General features: G+C 38.1%; 2 protein-coding genes across 5 annotated transcripts in view; one reads left to right on the top strand and one right to left on the bottom strand.

Annotated features, from left to right (window-relative positions):
• Positions 1-19524, bottom strand: part of LOC111600541 (AF4/FMR2 family member 4) — an 88600-nt gene that overhangs the window by 49868 nt on the left and 19208 nt on the right. For 3 of the 4 annotated variants that reach the window (XM_023316682.2, XM_023316683.2, XM_023316681.2), the window contains exons 3-4: positions 3427-3652; positions 3124-3359 (exon numbers count right to left, since the gene is read on the bottom strand). In XM_023316682.2, the coding sequence (XP_023172450.2) occupies positions 3124-3359; positions 3427-3652 (462 nt within the window). Of the gene's footprint in view, positions 1-3123; positions 3360-3426; positions 3653-8364; positions 8757-11033; positions 11060-19524 lie in introns of those variants that run through there. The other variant, XM_023316684.2, reaches the window with a different exon arrangement.
• On the top strand, positions 14999-18410 carry LOC111600543 (esterase B1). The gene is made up of 2 exons (XM_023316687.2): positions 14999-15155; positions 16639-18410. The coding sequence occupies exons 1-2, from the start codon at positions 15109-15111 to the stop codon at positions 18290-18292; spliced, it is 1701 nt and encodes a 566-aa protein (XP_023172455.2). The 5' UTR covers positions 14999-15108; the 3' UTR covers positions 18293-18410.

The raw sequence follows: 19524 nt of genomic DNA, 5'->3' as shown, positions 1-19524 counted from the left end.
AGCTACATTTATGCACCTGATAAATATAAAGATAAATAAATTTACTTTTTGGCTAACTGGGGCAAAGGTTTTTCTTCATTGCGCGCTCTGGCACCTGTTTAAAGATAATTTTTTCGGCTCAGCTAAACAATTATTTGCACGCCCAAAGACAATTTCAGCGTCACAGACACGCGAAACAAACAAGCCACAGATAAAGAGAGTGCAAGGGAGGAAGAACTGAAAGCAACCAGAAATAATAAGAAAAAGAAAAAGAAAAACAGGTAAACTGAAGTATTTATTTTGCAATTGTTTTAGAAGTCCAAAAGACAACACGTTTGTTGTTGTCATATTTATGAGAGTCGTTAAACTGAGCCAAGGCTGCTGAGTAGCTACAAGGCTATGCAGGTACTACAACATTTATATGTACAATATTTAGCAGTAATCTGTTGATATAGTTGATATATAAAATAAGGGCAATTGCATAGCCAAATACTATATACTATTTACTTGCAGAGGATTGCGACTTGAAGTATTTCCCAGCTATCAATGCATTCGAAAATGTATTTATAAATATTTAAAAATTTATTTATACATATATTAATGTTTAAATTAGTCTCACTATTCTGCTTTTTTTAAAAGCTAATCTCTGGCAGCTTATTTATTTTACCAGAGCATGTATAAGAAATAATATTTTTATATTGAAAACTATTTTAGTTTCCAAAATATTTTTATGAATTTATCGGTGTACAAAATATTTATATATTTAAATATTTTTTAAATTTTAAATATTTAAATATTTTTTTAAATATTTGTATATTATTCTATTTCACTTGTTAATGTTTAAATATTTATATATTTATATTTTGATATTTAAGCCATTTAAATATTTTTATATTTATAATACTATATTTAATAATTTAAATATTTATATATTTTAAATATTTATATTTTTACATATTCAAATATTTTAAAATTTATAATTTTTTTATATTTCTTATTTATTTATTTATTGTTTTATATATTTATATTTAATTTATTTAAATATTTATATATATAAATATATTTAAATTTAACTATTTTTTTTGTATTTTTATATTTAATTATTTATATATTTCTATTTTGATATATTTATATAGTTATATATTTAAATACTTATTAAAGTTGACCAATTAAGGCTTTAGTGTATTAAAATTGTTAACAAATTGAATATGATAAGAACCGGAAATGCCTTAAGAAAGTTGTCAAAGCTGTCCCAAGTGCTGTCTCTAGTAAACCGATAAGACAGCGACATATGGACTGCAATTGCTTGCCATCGGGTGACTTCATTGACTTAAACCTTTTCAGAATAAAATAATTGTACTAAATTGAACAGGAGTTAATTGTCCTAATACTAATATGAATGTGTAACATTTATGCATATTTTTAGTTAAAGTTCGTTCATTAAAGCTGATATTTGCCCAGCATTTTCTATAGTTCGAAATGAACCTCTGCTCTAATTTGTATTTTGCCAGATGCACTTCACATTAAAAGCCCACGATTGATCGAATGACAAACTAAATGCTGCACGGCTGTCATGATAATCTATAACAATGCCAATTTCAAGCGGAATCAATAACCAATTAAGAACTAACAAAAGCCACAATTAACTCGAAAGCAGCTGAAATAATATACGGACCTCTTACAATTAACTTTGCTGTCACTGAATATTTCTAGAAACTTGAAACTAAATTCTAAAGTAAAAAAATGCAAAAAAAAAGAAAGGAAAAATAAAACTAAGAAGTTTAAAGGAATAGCTAAATAATAAATAAACTACTTAAAGCGACAACAACATAAAGCTATAAATAAACGGGTTTAAACAAAACAATTTGTGGCATATCAGTGAAACCGGTTGGGGGCAGATGTCTACGGACCGAGGGAGAGACTTGTCCAGGTTTACCCACTTTTCGGGCATTATATTGGAGTCTTCTCTGGCTTTTTGTTTATTTATACAATAATTCGTTTAATTTGTGTGTCGTGTTTGCATTTTCGTGTGTGTATACTACTATTTGCCCCCAGCCGCGCCCAGATCTCGAACGGTAATTAAGGCGCACATGGGTCCGCTGAGACCGCAGCCCAGACCCACGACTGCCCTTGCCCGCCCCCCGGCCACGTCCCTGGCCACGCGGCTCTGCCGTGTGCATGCGTCGGGGCAATCTAATCTTGACATTTGTTGACTCAAATTGGTTAACATGTTGACACTCGACTTGCCTCGACCGCCTCCGCTCCCCCTTCCCGCGCACTGATAAGCGCGCTAACTAATGAAGCTGCCTCCCTGCCGTCCTTATCAGCTCTTTCCGCCGGGCCATGCTCGCCTACTCGTATATTCTACATAATTGATATCGCTGCTGCCGACCTTCAGCATGCTAATGAATTACTCAACATGTGCCCAACCATCCGCCTGTCCATACCCATTGTCCATCTGTCCGTGCGTCTGTCTGTCCGTCCGTCTGCCAGGTCGTCACCTTTGAGAAATGCTCTTTGGGTTCAGTTGGTTATCAGCCGCGAGGGCAGAGATCGCCGAGGTGTTATCGCTTCCCAGACTTGCTCTCATTAGCGCGACACGGTCCGAGTTGCAAAGTTCCATTTCTGATGTATATTCCATATATACACATATACCCTATACACGAAATCCCCATAGGGCATATATCCATAGCCATTTCGATATGATAAGAACTCAACATTAAATACTAGAAAAATAATCTTTTAAAGTATATTGAAAAAAGCAATTTCAAGTCCAATAAGATTTGATAACGAGACTTTAGTTTGGGTCAGGGTATTTTGAAGTCGTTTAACTGCGGCAGTTTTAATTGTTTTTCCATACGATGTGTAATCGCTTTTCCTACATATAAATATTTAATTCCTGCTGCAATCGACAGCTAGTAAATTTCCATGTATACACACAAGGCAGACACAGAGCCTGAGGTACATTGAGAGAAAGAAAAGAAAAACTAATCGAAGACGCACAAATTGTTATTGACAAGCAAATCGATTTGTGTTGCTTGAGACAAAACCAACTGGAACTGGCAATGGGAAAGCCGGAAATGTAGTTCTTAGCCGGATCGAGCCGCAGTGGAATAGAAATTTAACTGGCTGTTGCCTGCTCACCTTGAAGCGCACATTGCTCGTTGAGTCCGAATTGGCTAGCGACTTCTCCGAGGGCGAATTGTGACCCACAAATGCCGTCACATGATTGCCAGCAATCGCGCCGCTAGCGCTGTACATGGCCGAGCTGGACTCCAGGGATTGCGTGGCGCCGGACTCCGATGTGGCAGGTACAGGCGGGCCGCCCTCGGCCAGGCTGCTGTGCTTCTCGCTGCAGCCGGCGCAGATTTGCACCATGCCTAGAAAATACGTAAAGGAATTTGATCAATTTTCCTTCATATTTTAGTGTGGAGCAGGGCAAATCACCTTGCGGACTGATGGGACTAGCATTTTTGAAGACCTTCATTGTCTTGATGAACGGATAGTAGGGCTCCCGTTCTGTGTTGGCGCAGCAGTAGACCAGTCTCAGCTGCGACGAGGGCGTATCCGTGCCGCAAGTGTAGCACACAAAAGTTGTTCGCTCCGTCACGGGCGCCGGCGTCGAACGCTTACGCAGCATATAGGAGCGTTGCGACTCTGGAGTGTGCGCAGCCTGCAATAAAGAGACGAAATACATTAGTATATAGACGGATTTGACAGTTGCGATCATAGATAGGGATATGTATATAGCAGTTTACAGGGTATCTAACAGTCTGCGTCATAGTCATACATAATAGACAGACTCAAATAATCTTAGCTCACATCTATAAAATATGCAAAATCTTAATAAACATCTTATTTAAAACGCCATTAATTTGTGCCTTTTTCTATATTTGTAGGGTATATACCTCACATATTATAGGGTATATGAAAATAAATGAGACACATTCTCAGCTCACATCGTTTCACGTATAAGTGTTAATCTAGTCAGGTACACTGAATCAATCGATACAAGATACCGAATTACAGGGTATCTATCAGTCAGAGTTGTTTTAAAAGACAAACTCAAACAATCTTAGCTCACATCTCATTAATATAGGCAATCTAATAAACAACTATATTTAGACCTCAAAATCCACATTACTGTGTGAATTTTTCGATTTTTATAGGGTATATACATAGTGTATAGGGTGCATAACAACAATTTGAAAGCCAATCTACGCTCACATGCAATAAGTGTTAATCAAGTAAGTTTCATCGAATCATTTTACATAAGAAAGCAATTTACAGGGTATCTATCAGTCTGACCATTATAATACTCGCACAATCTTTGCTTTCATCTAACAAATATACAAAATCTTAATAAACAACTATATATAGACCTTAAATTTGAGTTCCATATGCCATGCCTTTGTATATTTATAGGGTATACGGCTCAAATATAAACTGAAAACCCAGCTGAACTCACGTAGTTCCAGGTGTGAAGTACACATATGAGAGTGTGGCTATTTAAAATCGTTTATCGCACATGCGAACTTTAGCATACATTAGACAAAATAGGTTCGTAATACCTATGAATCAGCTCAGTTGACTAGTTGGTAGCTGTTGCTATAGCAGCAGCAAATCTATATTGATAATTGCTTTTTATAGAATTTACAATGAATTGAATCAATTTATTTACTTAAGCTATAAACAATGAAAACTGAATAATATTGTGCTCTGTGGAGATTCCCATTGCAAATATAGAGTCATAAACCACTTAATGACCTCAAATAAATACTGAACATATAAATTGTGTGTTAATAAATGACCTGTTCGAACCAAATTTTTGAAATTGAGCTAACTCAAACTACAAGCGGAAATATTCAAGATTCGAATAGCCATCATATTATATCATTTTATTTAAAATTAATGTGTATATCAGCATTGCTTGCATTCCTACCAAAGCAGTAAATCAATCTACAAGTACTAAAATAAAGCATGCGGTAAAAAAAAAAACAAAAGATTGTTTTGCTAATAACCTAAACACGATTTATATTGCACATTGTTGGAAATATAAATGAGTTTTAAGAGATAAAATATTGCTACAAACAGTTTGATTTATAAAGCAGATCAATTAATCTGGAAAAAACGGAACGAAGGTTTGAGAGAAGACAAAAGTCTATTGAACTGAACAAAAGATTCAATTTTTTCCATACAAAACGAATTAATGAATAGACTATATAATTTATAGATCTATTAGTACAGGTTATCAAAGGTATCCATCGTCCAGCATATAGTTTTCATATATATCTACATATATATTATCATAAACAAATGAAATCTAGCTGTAGGTGAGCTAATAGCTATAAAACTATATAGCTTATAGAGTTTTCCGACAAATTCCCACCCTCGCATCAAAACTGAACTGAGTGTACGTTATACAAATCTATATATTACAATTTTTAGCAGTTATTCTGGAAACGGCACGACGGGAAAGCGATAAACCCAATCAAATGAGTGACAATCAATTATATTTTTAATGACAGTAGTATAATCAGTTGAGTGGCCATCAAAACATATAATTTATGCATTTCCAGATAGAAAAGTGTTCATTTTCATTGTCAAGCTAAGCCAAGCCAAGATAATCCCTGTTTAAGGCTCTTCAGTTAATTGAATGTTTGTTGATCATATGACAGATGCATATCAGCTGATTGCCACACACGCACACACATACGAGCAGCCACTGTTACTTAAGCTGCTCATAAGCATCGTCAAATGAATTCGCATGGCCTGTCCATCAGCATATGACAAGAGCTATTTGATATATTACGTATACGCTCAAGTAGCTCCCACAGATACATACATATCTACCTACATGCATGACTCTGTCTGCGTCTGTGTTTATTTATATATATTTACTCTGTTTATTTGTTCGCAAATCCTCCACTTTGCTCAAATTGTATCTGTGCCAAGCATATATATGCACATAAATATAAAGTGTACATATCTCTATACAGACAGAGGGACTGATGGACGGACCGAGTCGTATCTGGGCAGCTGTCTGCCGTATCCAGTCGTATCTGGTTAAGACAAACACGCAAACTCAACCGGCATTCATTTATTTTATTAGGCACTAAGCAATTTAATTGTTTGTTTACTTTTCTTATTTCCATTGTGTGTCAGATTTTTTGACATTGATATGCGCGCATTTTTATTACACAACTCGTCCCGGGCACGACTGACAGTCCATGACACACACACGTTCATGTAGATATACACATTAAATCTCCCTCTCTGCATGTGTGCGAGTGTGTGTGTGTGTGTATACATCAATCTGGACAGCGTCAAGTCATCCATATTTATTGATCCGACGCCGAGCGGTCAAATGGCGTCGCCTGCGCCGTTGGCTTCTGTTGGCGGCACTCTCCGTCTCTTCCTCTCTCCCACATTGCCCTCTATCTGCCACTCACACTGCTTTGGCTCTCTTCCCCTCCCGCTCCCACCCCTTACTCTTCGCTTAAGCGAACGCGTTCGTCATTTTTCGTGCGCTCTTTTTTATGCTCATTTTTCATGTTCACTCGTTTCATTTGCTATCCCCCCCTTCCACTTGTACACAGCTGTCCCGCTTTTTTGCAGTTGTTGTTTCGGTTTCCATGTTGCTGTTGTTTCTTTTCTTGTTGTTGCTGTTGATAAGCATTTTCAAAATGGGGGTCATGACCGTTTAATAACTTTATGTGAAGAGACTTTTTCTCTTCTTTTTTCTGGTTATAACTTTTGTTTCGTCTTTTGTTTGATTGTTTGCTTGTTAATTACAGTGCCGACGTTAGAGCGACAGAGACGGAGATATAGAGATGGGAGTTTGTTCTTACGAATCTAAGCAGATTTAGAGCTTTGTATCTATGTGTGTATATACATACTTGTATATGTATATGTATATATTTATATATTGTAGAAGATTTAACTTCACTTCTGTTTATATATTAATTGAATTTCCCGTTTAAAAATAGAACTAATTCTTGATATATGAGGAAAAAAAACAATTTGTCTTTCAGCCATTTTATAGATCGTTTATCTTTGAGTGCTTAATACATTTGCCCAGTTCTATTATATCTCGACTGTAATAAACAAATTCAGTTATTTCTGTTCTTAATGGTTTTTTTCGTTGCAAGTACACAATCTGAATTTGAATTATTTTTGCAATTCCCAATGCCAACAAAACATGTTCTATGCATTTATTTATTTATTTATTTATCCGATTAATATGCATCGATGTCAGAGCACAATAAATCTACTTGTTGGCTATTTGGGTCAACACGAATGCATTTTATGGCCTCTATTGGTATTGCTAATAGATCGAACAGTTCCCCACTTCATTGATTTGTTAATAGATATTTGTAATTATAGCAACACTCTCCACTTATCTCTCAGATTGTGCTATCTATTATCGCTAAATATAAAATGTACTTATTTAATGCGGTAAATCCGATAATATTCTCAATCATTTATGTATGTATGTAAATTGCAGCACAGCGATAGGAAGTTCCCAATCAAGTTGCGCAATCACCAACGATTGCTTCCGTTCTCAGAGTTATCTACGATCTGGTTTTTTTTTGCACTACGAATCACTCAGAAGTTACTATTAAATATTTATTGCGCTCTTAAATGAATTCTATTGACTGAATTTAACTGTGAAAAAATGAATTAGTATAGAAAAGGGCAATCGAACTCTAGTGTATAAATGAATAAATATGTTAAACATTATATTATAGAAGTTGGACTAATTAAAAGTTTTATTCTTTTCTTTTTGAGTAGTTACTACTATTTTTATGAACTACTAAAAATATCTAAATTAATAAAAGAAATATATTCTACTAAATATTCGTTTCAAATTGTTTTCAAAATATTGAGTTGTGCACTAATATTTTTATGAGCAAAGCTGAAGTAGATCCGTCAAATATTATGTTTTTTAATGATTTATAATCACAGATTTTAATGCTGTTTGTTACATTTCGAGTCATTAATGAGTTTTATTAGACAAAGTAAATAGATGTTTATAGGGTATCTCTTTATAGAGCGCATTGCATACTTCAAAATTGCATCTCAACTTCTGACAGTTTGACAATGTAATTGAGCTCGGAGAACTGAACACATTGTGATTTATTCTAAAAACAAAATCTTAATTTTAAATATTTATAAGTCCCATGGAACTTTAATGAATATAAAAAATGGTTTCCACGCTTTATATAAGCTTTAATTCCCTCACAATTCCACGTAAGAAAGCGGTTCGAGCTTAATCAACATTTAAATTTTTTTCTATTAAAAATTTATTTGTTTAATGAATTATGAATAAAAATCTTTAAGCTTATAACATTCGCAACGCCTCGATGTTCCTAATGCGTTTACCTTTTCGTTCTGCTGCTCCTTTAGGATGAGATACGTTTTAAGTTTCTTATAATCCTTCCAGCCATTCGTATCCTTTGGCTTAAAATTGATAACTGCTGTATCGGCTGCTGCAGTTGCGGCTGTTGCAGCTGCATCGTTGTTCTTTGAGCTGTCGCCGACAACAACAGTTAGATTCTGTGCCATTGTCAGATACTATATATTATGTATACTCGTTAACAGTTACGCTTTGAATGAGTTGCTATCTCATTATTTATTTTTTATTTTTTTTTTTTTTTACAACATTTGTTTTGTAGCGATTTTCACAGCATTTTCACTTTGAACTAAAGCCGGATTTGTATGAATCACATTCCTGCGGTTGTGTTGATAAATTTGCGATTTATTTGCGGCAACACCTTAATTACAGCACGAAAAAATAAAATTTAATTGAAACTGATATAAACGAATGGCGAGTGTTGTTGTTGTTGTGCATTTGGGCGTGGAAAATGCAACAGCAGACAACAGACGACAGACAGACTGAGTGGAGGGCTATGATGATGCATCCGCATCCGTTTCGAGCGAATGAGAACGAGACTGGAGGCCGGCCCCGACACGAAGCTCACGCACGCGATCGGTGATAGACCCCAAAGCCAAAATGATGATGGCTTTGCAGATTAAGTTGCAGCTAATTATATAGTTGCAACGAACATAGGAGCTGCATGCAACGGCAGCTGATTTAATGGAATCGCGAGCTCAAAGCATGCCACCTGCATCGCTGCATCACTTTCTTAATAGGCTCCACTGCTTATTGCCACAAATCAGCTGACTTTATTATCGCCTTTTCTCTTTGTATAGCTTGGCTAGTTGTATATCAGGAACTAGATAAGGAATCCTCAATTGGCCTTAAGCATTGCCAGAAACTCTAATCTACCATTAAATGTGATTGATATCAATAAATAATAATAATGATAGCCTATTCCTATAATAGAACTAATTCTTTCCTTAAGTAGGCAATTATAAATCAAGCCAATCGCAGGCGCGTGGCCTTCAATAGACTCAAGCAGGAGCAAGAGAACGGGACATGCTGTCAGACGCCCTTTGCCAAGCAGTGAGAGCGAGCGCGACAGTAAGAGAGGTAGCAGGCTGCGCCAAATACTGTTTGACCCACTTAAATGACAATGTGCGTGAGACTTGGTCTAAAGTTGTTGCAGTTGTTATGGTTGCTCTCACTGTTGTTGCTATTATTATTATTATTATTATTGTTATTGCTATTGCTATTGCTATTGCTATTGCTGTGGGCCCATTCAGGCGACATAAATCAACAGTCGCACGCAAATAAATCAAGTTAAATAACCGATAACAAATACAAATACAAAAGACGACGTTGTAGTCGTAGTCGCTGAGCAGAGGCAGCAGCGAAAGCAGCGAGTGCACATGAAACGGTTATTTTTAGAACGGTATACAAATACGAACGTGTCACGCACACAGGCACACACGAACACAAATACAGAGACGACAAAGTAAGCGAGGCGTCAACGCCGCGTGTTTTAAACGCGCAAAACGGTATTTGTTGTTGTTGTTATTATTATTATTATAACTTGGCTTGCGCGCACTTGTTTAAGCGCCTTTCGTACACGACATTCATGTAGTTCACACATACACACACACTCACGAATGCGCACGCTCACACATACACAGCGACTAAGGCCAACGCGCAGAGAGGTTAAAGCAATTCAACTCCGCAAAATGGCCGGGCGAACTCTAATAAGAGTAACAATCGCTGGGCGTTATTAGGGATGGCAGCGTGACAATCTAATTGTCTGGTGCGTGTTATACGTATTGTTAATGACTGTTGATTTCAGTCTGACACAAACACAATTTGATAGACATATTAAATTAGTTAAGTATATTTTAGGCTTTATTGATTACATTATTTTCGATATTCCATGTTCTTTTAATTATCATCACAATCACAAGTTGATCATCACTATTTGCGCGTGCCTTGATTCTGAATCACTATTGTAAAATCAGGCTATGGCTTAAACAGACCCGGCGTCTTTTGCTGCTGCCATTGATGTATCGCTGTTGTTTTCTTTTAGACTTAAACCAGTTTGCGGCAATGCCACCGTTACCGGCTACCGTTGCGATTATTACTGCGCTCACTGGTGCTGTTTCTGTTGCTGTTGTTGTTTTTGTCGATGTCATCTCAGTCGGTTCCTGCTGCTCTGCTAGCTGAGCAGACAGAAGACATTGAACCGCATTGACAACCGTGACTTTTGTTTGCCTCAAAATATATTAACACACTTCGCTCCAATATTGTTTAAACATTAATATATATACACATATTATATATATATTTTATATATATATATTTTATATATGTATGTCATATATTTGTGTACATATTGCTTTTATTTTTCTTTATTGACGTTGTGCATTTATCAATTTTATTTTATACGCTTGAAGCGTTTACACATAGACTCACTCACACACACACACACACTTGTGCACCCGCTGAAAGTGTGAGTGCTCATTAAGCGATTGCCGCAATTGGTGCGTGATAACGTCACACATAAACACTCAAACACACACACACACACGCACAGATAATGAAACGACGTAGTGAACCGAACCAATAAACAAATTGAACGGGAATTCGAGTTCGAAACGTGCGTCCCAATTGGAATGCTTACGCCTGCGTCCGACAACCGACGACGACTGACTGACTGCGACGTCGCGCTAAAAAGCTGATAGAGCCGGAGCCCTGTTATTGTTATTGTTGTTGCTGCTGTTGCGCTTGCTGTTGTTGTAGCTGTTGATGTTGCCGTTGCTGTTGTTGCCGCCGCTGCTGCTGCTGCTTATGTACGTACTATTTGTTGTTTTTATGTGCTGCGGGCGCAAGGAAAACAAAGCGAAACGCAGCTAAAACACAAATGCAAACAAACAACGCAGTCGCAGCCGTCGACGCGTCGTGGGTAGCAGAACGGCACGAGGCGTCAACAACTACGAAACCGAAGCTAAACACAACGAACCAACGAGCCAAATTGAAGCGGCGAATGCTAAAACAAAAACACCAAAGCGAAAGAGCACAGAAGCAAAAGCGCCATCAAATGAGCCAGTGCGTGCGCCAGCTAGTGAACGGAGATGAACTAGTTCTTTGCTAGCTGTTACCATGAACATGAATAAATACCAAAAACGCGATGCTGTCAAATTAATTTTTAAACTATAAAAAAGGAAGCATAGTCAAAAAACATTTCTTATTGGAATGCCAAAGGAGCCAAATTCTTCCAATATGCCCAGCCCTGAAAATTTCGAATAACAATTTGTACACGCGCTGCCAGTTAACAACAGCAAAACAAAAGGGCAGGCAAGCAGAAACAAACAAACAGAAGAAGAACGGCAAAAACAAACAGCAGACAAACAGAGCGACAGACAGACGAGATGTAGAGAAGGCAAGAAGGGGCTGCGCTTGAAGGGGTCGTCACCTTTAACAGTAGGCGGCAGCCATGTAAACACGAAGAAGGCAAAGAAGAAGATAACGACGGCGACGGCGACGGCGACGACGAAGAAGAAGATGGAGTCAATGACGACAACGTAACGAGCGAGAGAGAAAGAGAGCAATGTGAAGCGTTGGCACTTGGAGGTCGAGGCAGGATACAAATGTTACGCTGTCTATGTGTGTGTGCTTGAGTATGATTATGTCAGTGTGTGTGCGTGTGCTTGAGTGTGATTATGTCTGTGTGTGTGCGTTGTTTGTTGATGCGTAGTCAGTGTGCAGTTGCATTGGCGCCGGCAACAACAACCAAATGCAGGATAAACGAGGCAAAGCAACAACAATTGTACAAACAAACATACATAGAAGGAAGCGAAACAAACAAACAAACAAACAAACATACATAGCTAAATTGCATTGTGTATTTATTTATTTATTTAGTCGATGGCAACACCAACGAATGCTGCACACGCAATCTGCACAACGTGCCATGGCAACCGGGCCCCGCCCTATCCCACCTTTCAAGTCAAGGTATGCAGAGTATGCGGCACTCAGACGCACTCACGGCGAGCATTAGGCATAAAAGAGTTCTACACAGCAGCCAGCAGACAGCGACATGCGATGCGACACCTGGACAGACAGGTGTGGATAATGGAAGTTAAATTAATTACGAGCGTTATTTAGCTCACTTTTATTACAGGTAAGCTTTTGTTATCTTAGAGACAACAACAAGTTCAAAGGGATTGTGTATGGAAGTAGAAATACTTTTAGATATAAAAAACTTTTATTTTAATTATTATTATATATATATATATATATATATATTTTTTTTTTGAATTTAAACAAACTCAAATAGAATAAGTTTTATACATTTAGCTAAGAATATCTTGAACACTTAATGTAATAAAGATATTTTAGTTTCAGTTTCGTAAGTGTAAACCGCTTAACCAACAACGACAACGGCAACGACATCGAAAGTTAAGCAAACGAATAATGCATGGAATTCGACTCCACAGCCAGACGATGTACGAAGCCCACTGAAATGTTAGTTCAAAGCCAGACCAAGTGTGAAATAATCACATTAAGCAACAAACACAAGTAGAAGGCGACACTTGGCAGACAGTCAACACTTGCCCGGACGACAACAAACAAACAAAGCAGCTAAGACTCTATCTCCCTCTCTGTTTGTCGCCCAAGTAGGTTGCCAGGTTGCCAGTGACAAGGGCCACAGAGCCAAGAGTCATTGCCGGGGCAACCCACAGGGAATCGTACTCTAAAGACAATTGCAACAAGCCAGCGTCAAGTCAGACAACTTCAAGTTTTGAAGAGCAGCACAAGAACGGGCTACACACAAATCCATCTGCTTCAATTTAATTAAAAAGTTAAGTTTTGTGTTCAATTGAACTGATCTTTCAAATGAACTACTCAAATTGTTCCATTATCAGGGAACAATGCAGTTCAGTCGTTACTCTTTGCTCAGCTAGTCAAAGAATCAGAATATTTTCATGTCGATCAATAGTTCAGGAACGTTTCGATCTTTAGTTATTTATTAAAGTTATTTAGTTATTTATTAGTTATTATATAAAGGTATTTACTATTCTTTTGAGCTCTTGTTCTATAACTGTTCAGTGTGAGACGTTAGTTAGTTAGTTAGACGTTAGCAAAATCTGAGCTGGTTAACTGAACATAATTCCGAATTTTAACTGATATTCGTATCGTAGCCTTAATCTTTGATCTCCTAATTTCTATGCTCATTTTAAAGTTATAGAATTAATTCTTAGCCTTGGTGCTAAGTCACTAATTACTACTTCGAAATAATGAAGAACTGAAGCACTGTGCAATAATACTTTGATTGAAAATAACTGGCTGCTTTATACTTGGGTAACAATGATAAAGAGAACTGTTTACTAAGCTAACTAATAATGAATATTGATTGAGCTTAAGCTCTAATAAGGACTATTCATGAATAAGGAATATTATGGTGAGTCTTAATTTCTAAGCAGCATCTGAAGATCAAATTTTCTACTTACAGCTTCAAAAAGAAACGAGATATGCTCAAATAACTAAAATTTATTATTAATTTTTATCGATTTCAAGAGTCTTATCCTATGAGTGCCGAAACAGCCATCCTTATCCTAGAACATATTTACCCTTTATTGTCAGCCCTGCTGTTGCCTAACAGTAACATAGATTTAAGACTTATCGATTTCAAGATTCTTATCTTATGAGTGCCGAGACAGCCGAACAGTGCGAGATCAGCTCAGCTACTGATCCTCGACCTGGAACATATAGACCATCTAGTGTCAGCCTTACTTTCGCCTTATAGTAACACAAATTCTAGCAAAATCAATATACCCTGAGCTATATTCCATGGGGTATACAAACATAATCGCGCTCATAGCTTATACAAATAAATGTTTTAATTATCTTTTTATTATGCTCAGAGTTGTGCAAAATGTGTTCTATGGTGTCTGGACGCCTCAATTTTACTAAGCAACTAATTGGACTCTTATTTGTGTTTTTCTTTTTATTATTGTTTTATTTTTTAATTTATTTCACACTCAAAACGAAAAGTTGAACCTTCATGTCAAACATTTCTAAATAGGGAGCCGCGAAAGGCAGAGTCAATGAGCCCATGAGTCATCGGCTACATCTGTATACATATATATATAGATATATATATATATATATATATATGTATATGTGTGTATGTGTGTGTTTGCGTATATTTGCAAGGCTTAGTCAAGTTGCTGTCACAGGGGCCTTTTTAGACCATTATGATGACGCTGCCTGTTGATGGGCCATGGCGCCTCGAGTCTCAACTATTTTGATGACCTAATTGTGTCTGTGAAACCACCCTGTTGCTCAAATACGCACACACACGCACTTGGCTACATTTGTACATGTCGAGTTTTATTTATAGTCGAGTATATATGCTTACAAAGGGAAGTTCTGTTATTTCTTTTCATTGCAATTTGACCTTTAGCCATTTGACTTCTGTTTGCGCACAGTTTCATCACTTCAAATTGATCCGAAATCAGCTTTAATATTTTTTTTTAGACACATTATGTAGCCAGCTGTTAGGCGCGAATTTATCTAATCAGTTAGCCGGAGGAACAGGGCATTCAAAACTGTGCGAACAGTTTAGTTTCTGTTTGGCGTTCGAGCGCGTAGGAAGTGCCGCGGAACAGTTCTGTTCGGATTAAAGAGAAATATACAGACAAATATATATCGATATATATATATATATATCTATATAAACACATACTGTAGAAATGGATTTGCGCTTGGGTGTGACCGACAAAATTAAGATAGCCGCAAAGTAAGTGAGGCAGTCAGCCTGTCCAAAGTTTCATGGTAATCAGTCTCTAGATGGGTATCTCCTGTTCCTAGACGGTCTTTGGCTAACGTAACAATATTAAATTGGCATTGTTGTTATTCCATTATAGATAAGTTATCTCTTGATAATCCCATTGTAATGGGCTATCTAAGTGCTAAATAAATATGGCGTAAAATACCTTTTATTTGAACAGACTACAACTAGGGATTATATAGATTTATTCCAATTAAAAATCAATGCTTAGAGTATTGTCCCTATTTTATATAAAATATATATACTTCAGTATCTAAAATATATATAAATTTAAAGATTATATGAAGAGGAACTTATTATTAATATTAAGCTTAACTAACTAAACTTTCTAATCAGCTGAGACTGAGATATCTGTTTGCATGATTAAATATTTTGAGATATAATTCGGTCTGAAGGTCTAAATAAGTTATAAACGTATTTAAATTCTCGTCATTTTGCAGCTTTAACTGTAAATTCGTTTATTTGCGTGGCACTTTCACCATTCTGAGAATAAAAGTGCGAGTCGTCCGATATCACTTAAGCATTACTCGTTATTCAATTTGAGTTATTTTTGGGCACGCACGCTGAATTATTCAAAGTTTATAATTGGAAAATCAAACGAAAACATAAATCGAATGCGTGAAGCGCGGCTTTCAATGGGTTTATAGCCAGAACTAATGGGCGTACGCTGTGGGTATATTGGTGCTGTTAAACATTATGTAACAGACAAAAAGTGGGCTCATATATTAGTAATCACGAAACCTATAAGAGCTAATAGAATTCTATAGCTGCCTTTATAATAGTTAAAGATACTTAAATTCAGTTTATCGATAAATTTTCAATCGATAACACACTTTAGTTATTGGGCACATTTCTTGCCTTGTGTCTGGCAAATTTCAAGTGATTTACCCACTTGTTGGGCGCCTAAGCAACAGCGCAAATGGTGAGGCAAGCAGCGTGTGTGTATGTGTGTGCGTGTATATGTATGTGTGTATGTGTATATAGGAATATACGCGTCTCCTTGACGAGTATAGTAGACTGGAAGCACTCTTGTTGGTGTATGCATGCGCTGTTTCAATGAATGTATACAGTAAACAGCGGTCGGGGTATCTCCTAGTCGAGCACTTGCGACTGGAAGCTCTATTTTTAGTGTGTGTATGTGTTTCTATGTGCAGGGTATATGCATCATATGCTATCAGGGCTTCTAGTCTAGTCTCCTAGACTTCCAACTGAAACACTCTTGTTGTTGTATGCATATGTTTCATCGCGGCTATCAGGGTATATCCCAGTCAAGTACTTCCTTGTTGCTGTTTGTATGTGTTTCTATGCATCTGCACAGTAAACAGCCATTCATCACGGCTACCAGGGTATCTGCTAGTCGAGTACAAGTCGTATTGTTGCACAACAAATTCAATTCAATAATTATTGCTTATATTTTATTCCACGCATTCAGAGCCATGGGCCACAAGGTCGTGCTGTATCGACTGAGCACCGGACATACCAAAGTGCTGGAGACCAAATGTGGCAAGGTGAAGGGCATGGAGCGCAAGACCATCTATGATGGAGAGCATTACTATTCCTTTGAAGGTATACCCTACGGCCAGCCACCGGTGGGCGAGCTGCGCTTTCATGCGCCACAACCAGCCAAGCCCTGGGAGGGGGTGAGAGACTGCACCCACGCTCGATCGCAGCCCATCCAGAAGAACTCCATAACGAGCGCTGTGGAGGGATCTGAGGATTGTTTGTACATCAATGTGTATGCCAAGCGCCTGGAAACACCCAAGCCACTGCCTGTCATGGTGTGGATCTACGGCGGTGGCTTCCAAATCGGCGGTGCCACGCGAGACATCTACGGACCGGACTACTTCATGAAGCACGACGTCCTGTTGGTCACCTTTAATTATCGCGTGGGCGCCTTGGGCTTCCTCAGCCTCAAGGATCCCGAACTGCAGGTGCCTGGCAATGCGGGTCTTAAGGATCAGGTGTTGGCATTGCGCTGGGTGCGTGATAACATAGCCAGCTTCAATGGCGACGTGAACAACATTACACTGATGGGCGAGAGTGCGGGCGGAACGTCCGCACACATGCTGATGCACACGGAACAGGCACGAGGCCTGTTCCATCGCGCCATTGTACAGTCGGGATCGGCGCTGTGCGAATGGTCCACCCAGCCGGATAGGGGCGCTGTCCAGCGTCTGGCCAAACGTTTGGGCTACAAGGGCGAGGAGGGCAACGAGAAGCAGCTGCTACAGTTTTTCAAAGCGGCATCTGGGCATCAGCTGGCGCAGTACTGCAATGCGATCGTGACCCAGGAGGAGCATCGTCAATATGAGATAATTGCCTTCGGGCCTGTCGTGGAGCCATATGTGGGCGACGATTGCGTCGTGCCCCGGCCTTATATCGAGCAACTTGTCAGCGCTTGGGGCAATGAGATACCGCTCATTATTGGTGGCACCTCGTTTGAGGGACTATTCAGCTATAAGACAACGCTGCAGGACAAGGAGCATATGCTCAGTGCCTTTGAGGCCATTATTCCAAAACCCGTGCGAGATACCATCGATGCCAACGAGCTGACCGAGCAACTGCGTCGCCTGAAGCTGGCCTACTTCGACGATGCCGATCGCGCCCAAATGGAGCTATTCGAGTGTCTGCGTATACTGAGCATCAAGAACTTCTGGCATGCGATTCACCGCTCGCTGCTCGCTCGTGCTGCCTATGCTCCAGCCACGCCCACCTACTTGTACCGCTTCGACATGGACTCGCCGCACTTTAATCACTATCGCAATCTGCAATGCGGGCGACATGTGCGCGGAGTTTGTCACGGGGATGACATATCCTACATGTTCTACACGCTTCTGTCCAACAAACTGAATAAGGCCACGCCCGAGTATCGCACCATTGAGCGCCTCATTGCCATGTGGACCTCATTCGCCACGACGGGCAATCCCAACTGCCCGCAGATAGAGCCCATTCAATGGGAGCCAGTGCGACCGGGCGTCTCGGAGCTCTGCCTGAACATCGCCGAGGAATTAGAGTTCAAGCCATTGCCGGAGAGCAAAGAGTTCGTGGTGTGGGACAGCTTCTATACAAGAGAGACTCTATACTAGCACTGCGCTCCCCCCCTTAAGCTAACCGGTTTGCATTTAATGAACCAACTCCGCCCAACGGTTCGCTTTAAGCTTTATCTCGTTCATTGTTCAATTTTCATTGATGATAATGAATGTTAACAATAAAACTGTTGTGTTTCAGAAATTATAAATTAGCTTCATAGGTATTATTGAACTTTTTCATATTTGCAAATTTGTAATTTTATAACTTCATGCCAGCCAAAAATTTCTTTGATTTTAGATTTATATTTATGCGAACACTCAAGTCGGTGTCATTATTAATAACTATTTATAACTCTTGAAGGATTAACAATATGATTTCCTGCCGCATTTAATGTACTCAGTGCTTCTGGTTTTGCTACCAACGATTGTCAACAATTTTACGAGTAATTAAATTTATATAATAAATATGTCTACAATGAAAGCTTGAATTTTTTTCTGGTTTAAATATTTATATATTATATTATAACATGGAGATAATCTGGTGATGCTGGATGCCTTGAAGCTGCGAGCAATGCTTTGGTAAAGCTCTAAATCGATTCTTGTTTGGCTGGGCAATTGTTGGTCCTGGAAATCGATTTCTATTCGAGTATGAATAGCTCGAACTAAATGTAAGCAATGCTTTTGAAAATGCTTTAAAATATATAAAGCATATATGAATAAATTTCCTAGTAAGTTCTTTAAAGTCAACTGTGCTAATATTCATTATATATAATTATAAATAATATATAATTATATACTTAGATATACCTTTGCCTAGAGCTACATAGACCTATACGATCTTAGACTCATTAGCTATAGAATTACAACTCAATATAAATGTTATATATATTACATTTGTTCATAAATTGATATATATATATATAACTATTACTATTACATTTGTTCATTAATTTATTTATATATATATATATATATATATATATATAACTATACATAACTATATATTTGTCAGCTCTCAATCTGGCATCAAAACGATTTGCAGGCCGATGCATTCTGCAGATCGTTTAAGGATTCAAATTTATCCACAAAATTATCCACAGTTTCAATTTTACCTAGAACAGATCGACCCTTCAGATCGACTCCTAGTTATATATATGCATATATAATGCTGTTAGCATTGTTATTTCTATGTTATCAAACAGTTGCAGAATTAGGATCCACAAGTTTGGCTCTGTAGACAACATTACAGTTATATGATCTACAGTTTCAAGCGTGGCATAACGGCACAC

The sequence above is a fragment of the Drosophila hydei genome, unplaced genomic scaffold (genome assembly GCF_003285905.1).
Source record: "Drosophila hydei strain 15085-1641.00,03,60 unplaced genomic scaffold, DhydRS2 tig00000060-arrow-pilon, whole genome shotgun sequence".
NCBI classification, from domain to species: Eukaryota; Metazoa; Arthropoda; class Insecta; order Diptera; family Drosophilidae; genus Drosophila; species Drosophila hydei.
Note: the sequence above shows the minus strand (reverse complement) of the source record. Positions and strands in the feature narration are given on the sequence as shown.

What these genes read in the sequence shown, in the direction of transcription:
- LOC111600543 (XM_023316687.2), top strand. Translation starts at nt 15,109, where the DNA reads ATGGATTTGCGCTTGGGTGTGACCGACAAAATTAAGATAGCCGCAAA. An exon ending in AAAATTAAGATAGCCGCAAA is followed by an intron (nt 15,156 to 16,638) that starts GTAAGTGAGGCA and finishes CCACGCATTCAG; the next exon opens with AGCCATGGGCCACAAGGTCG.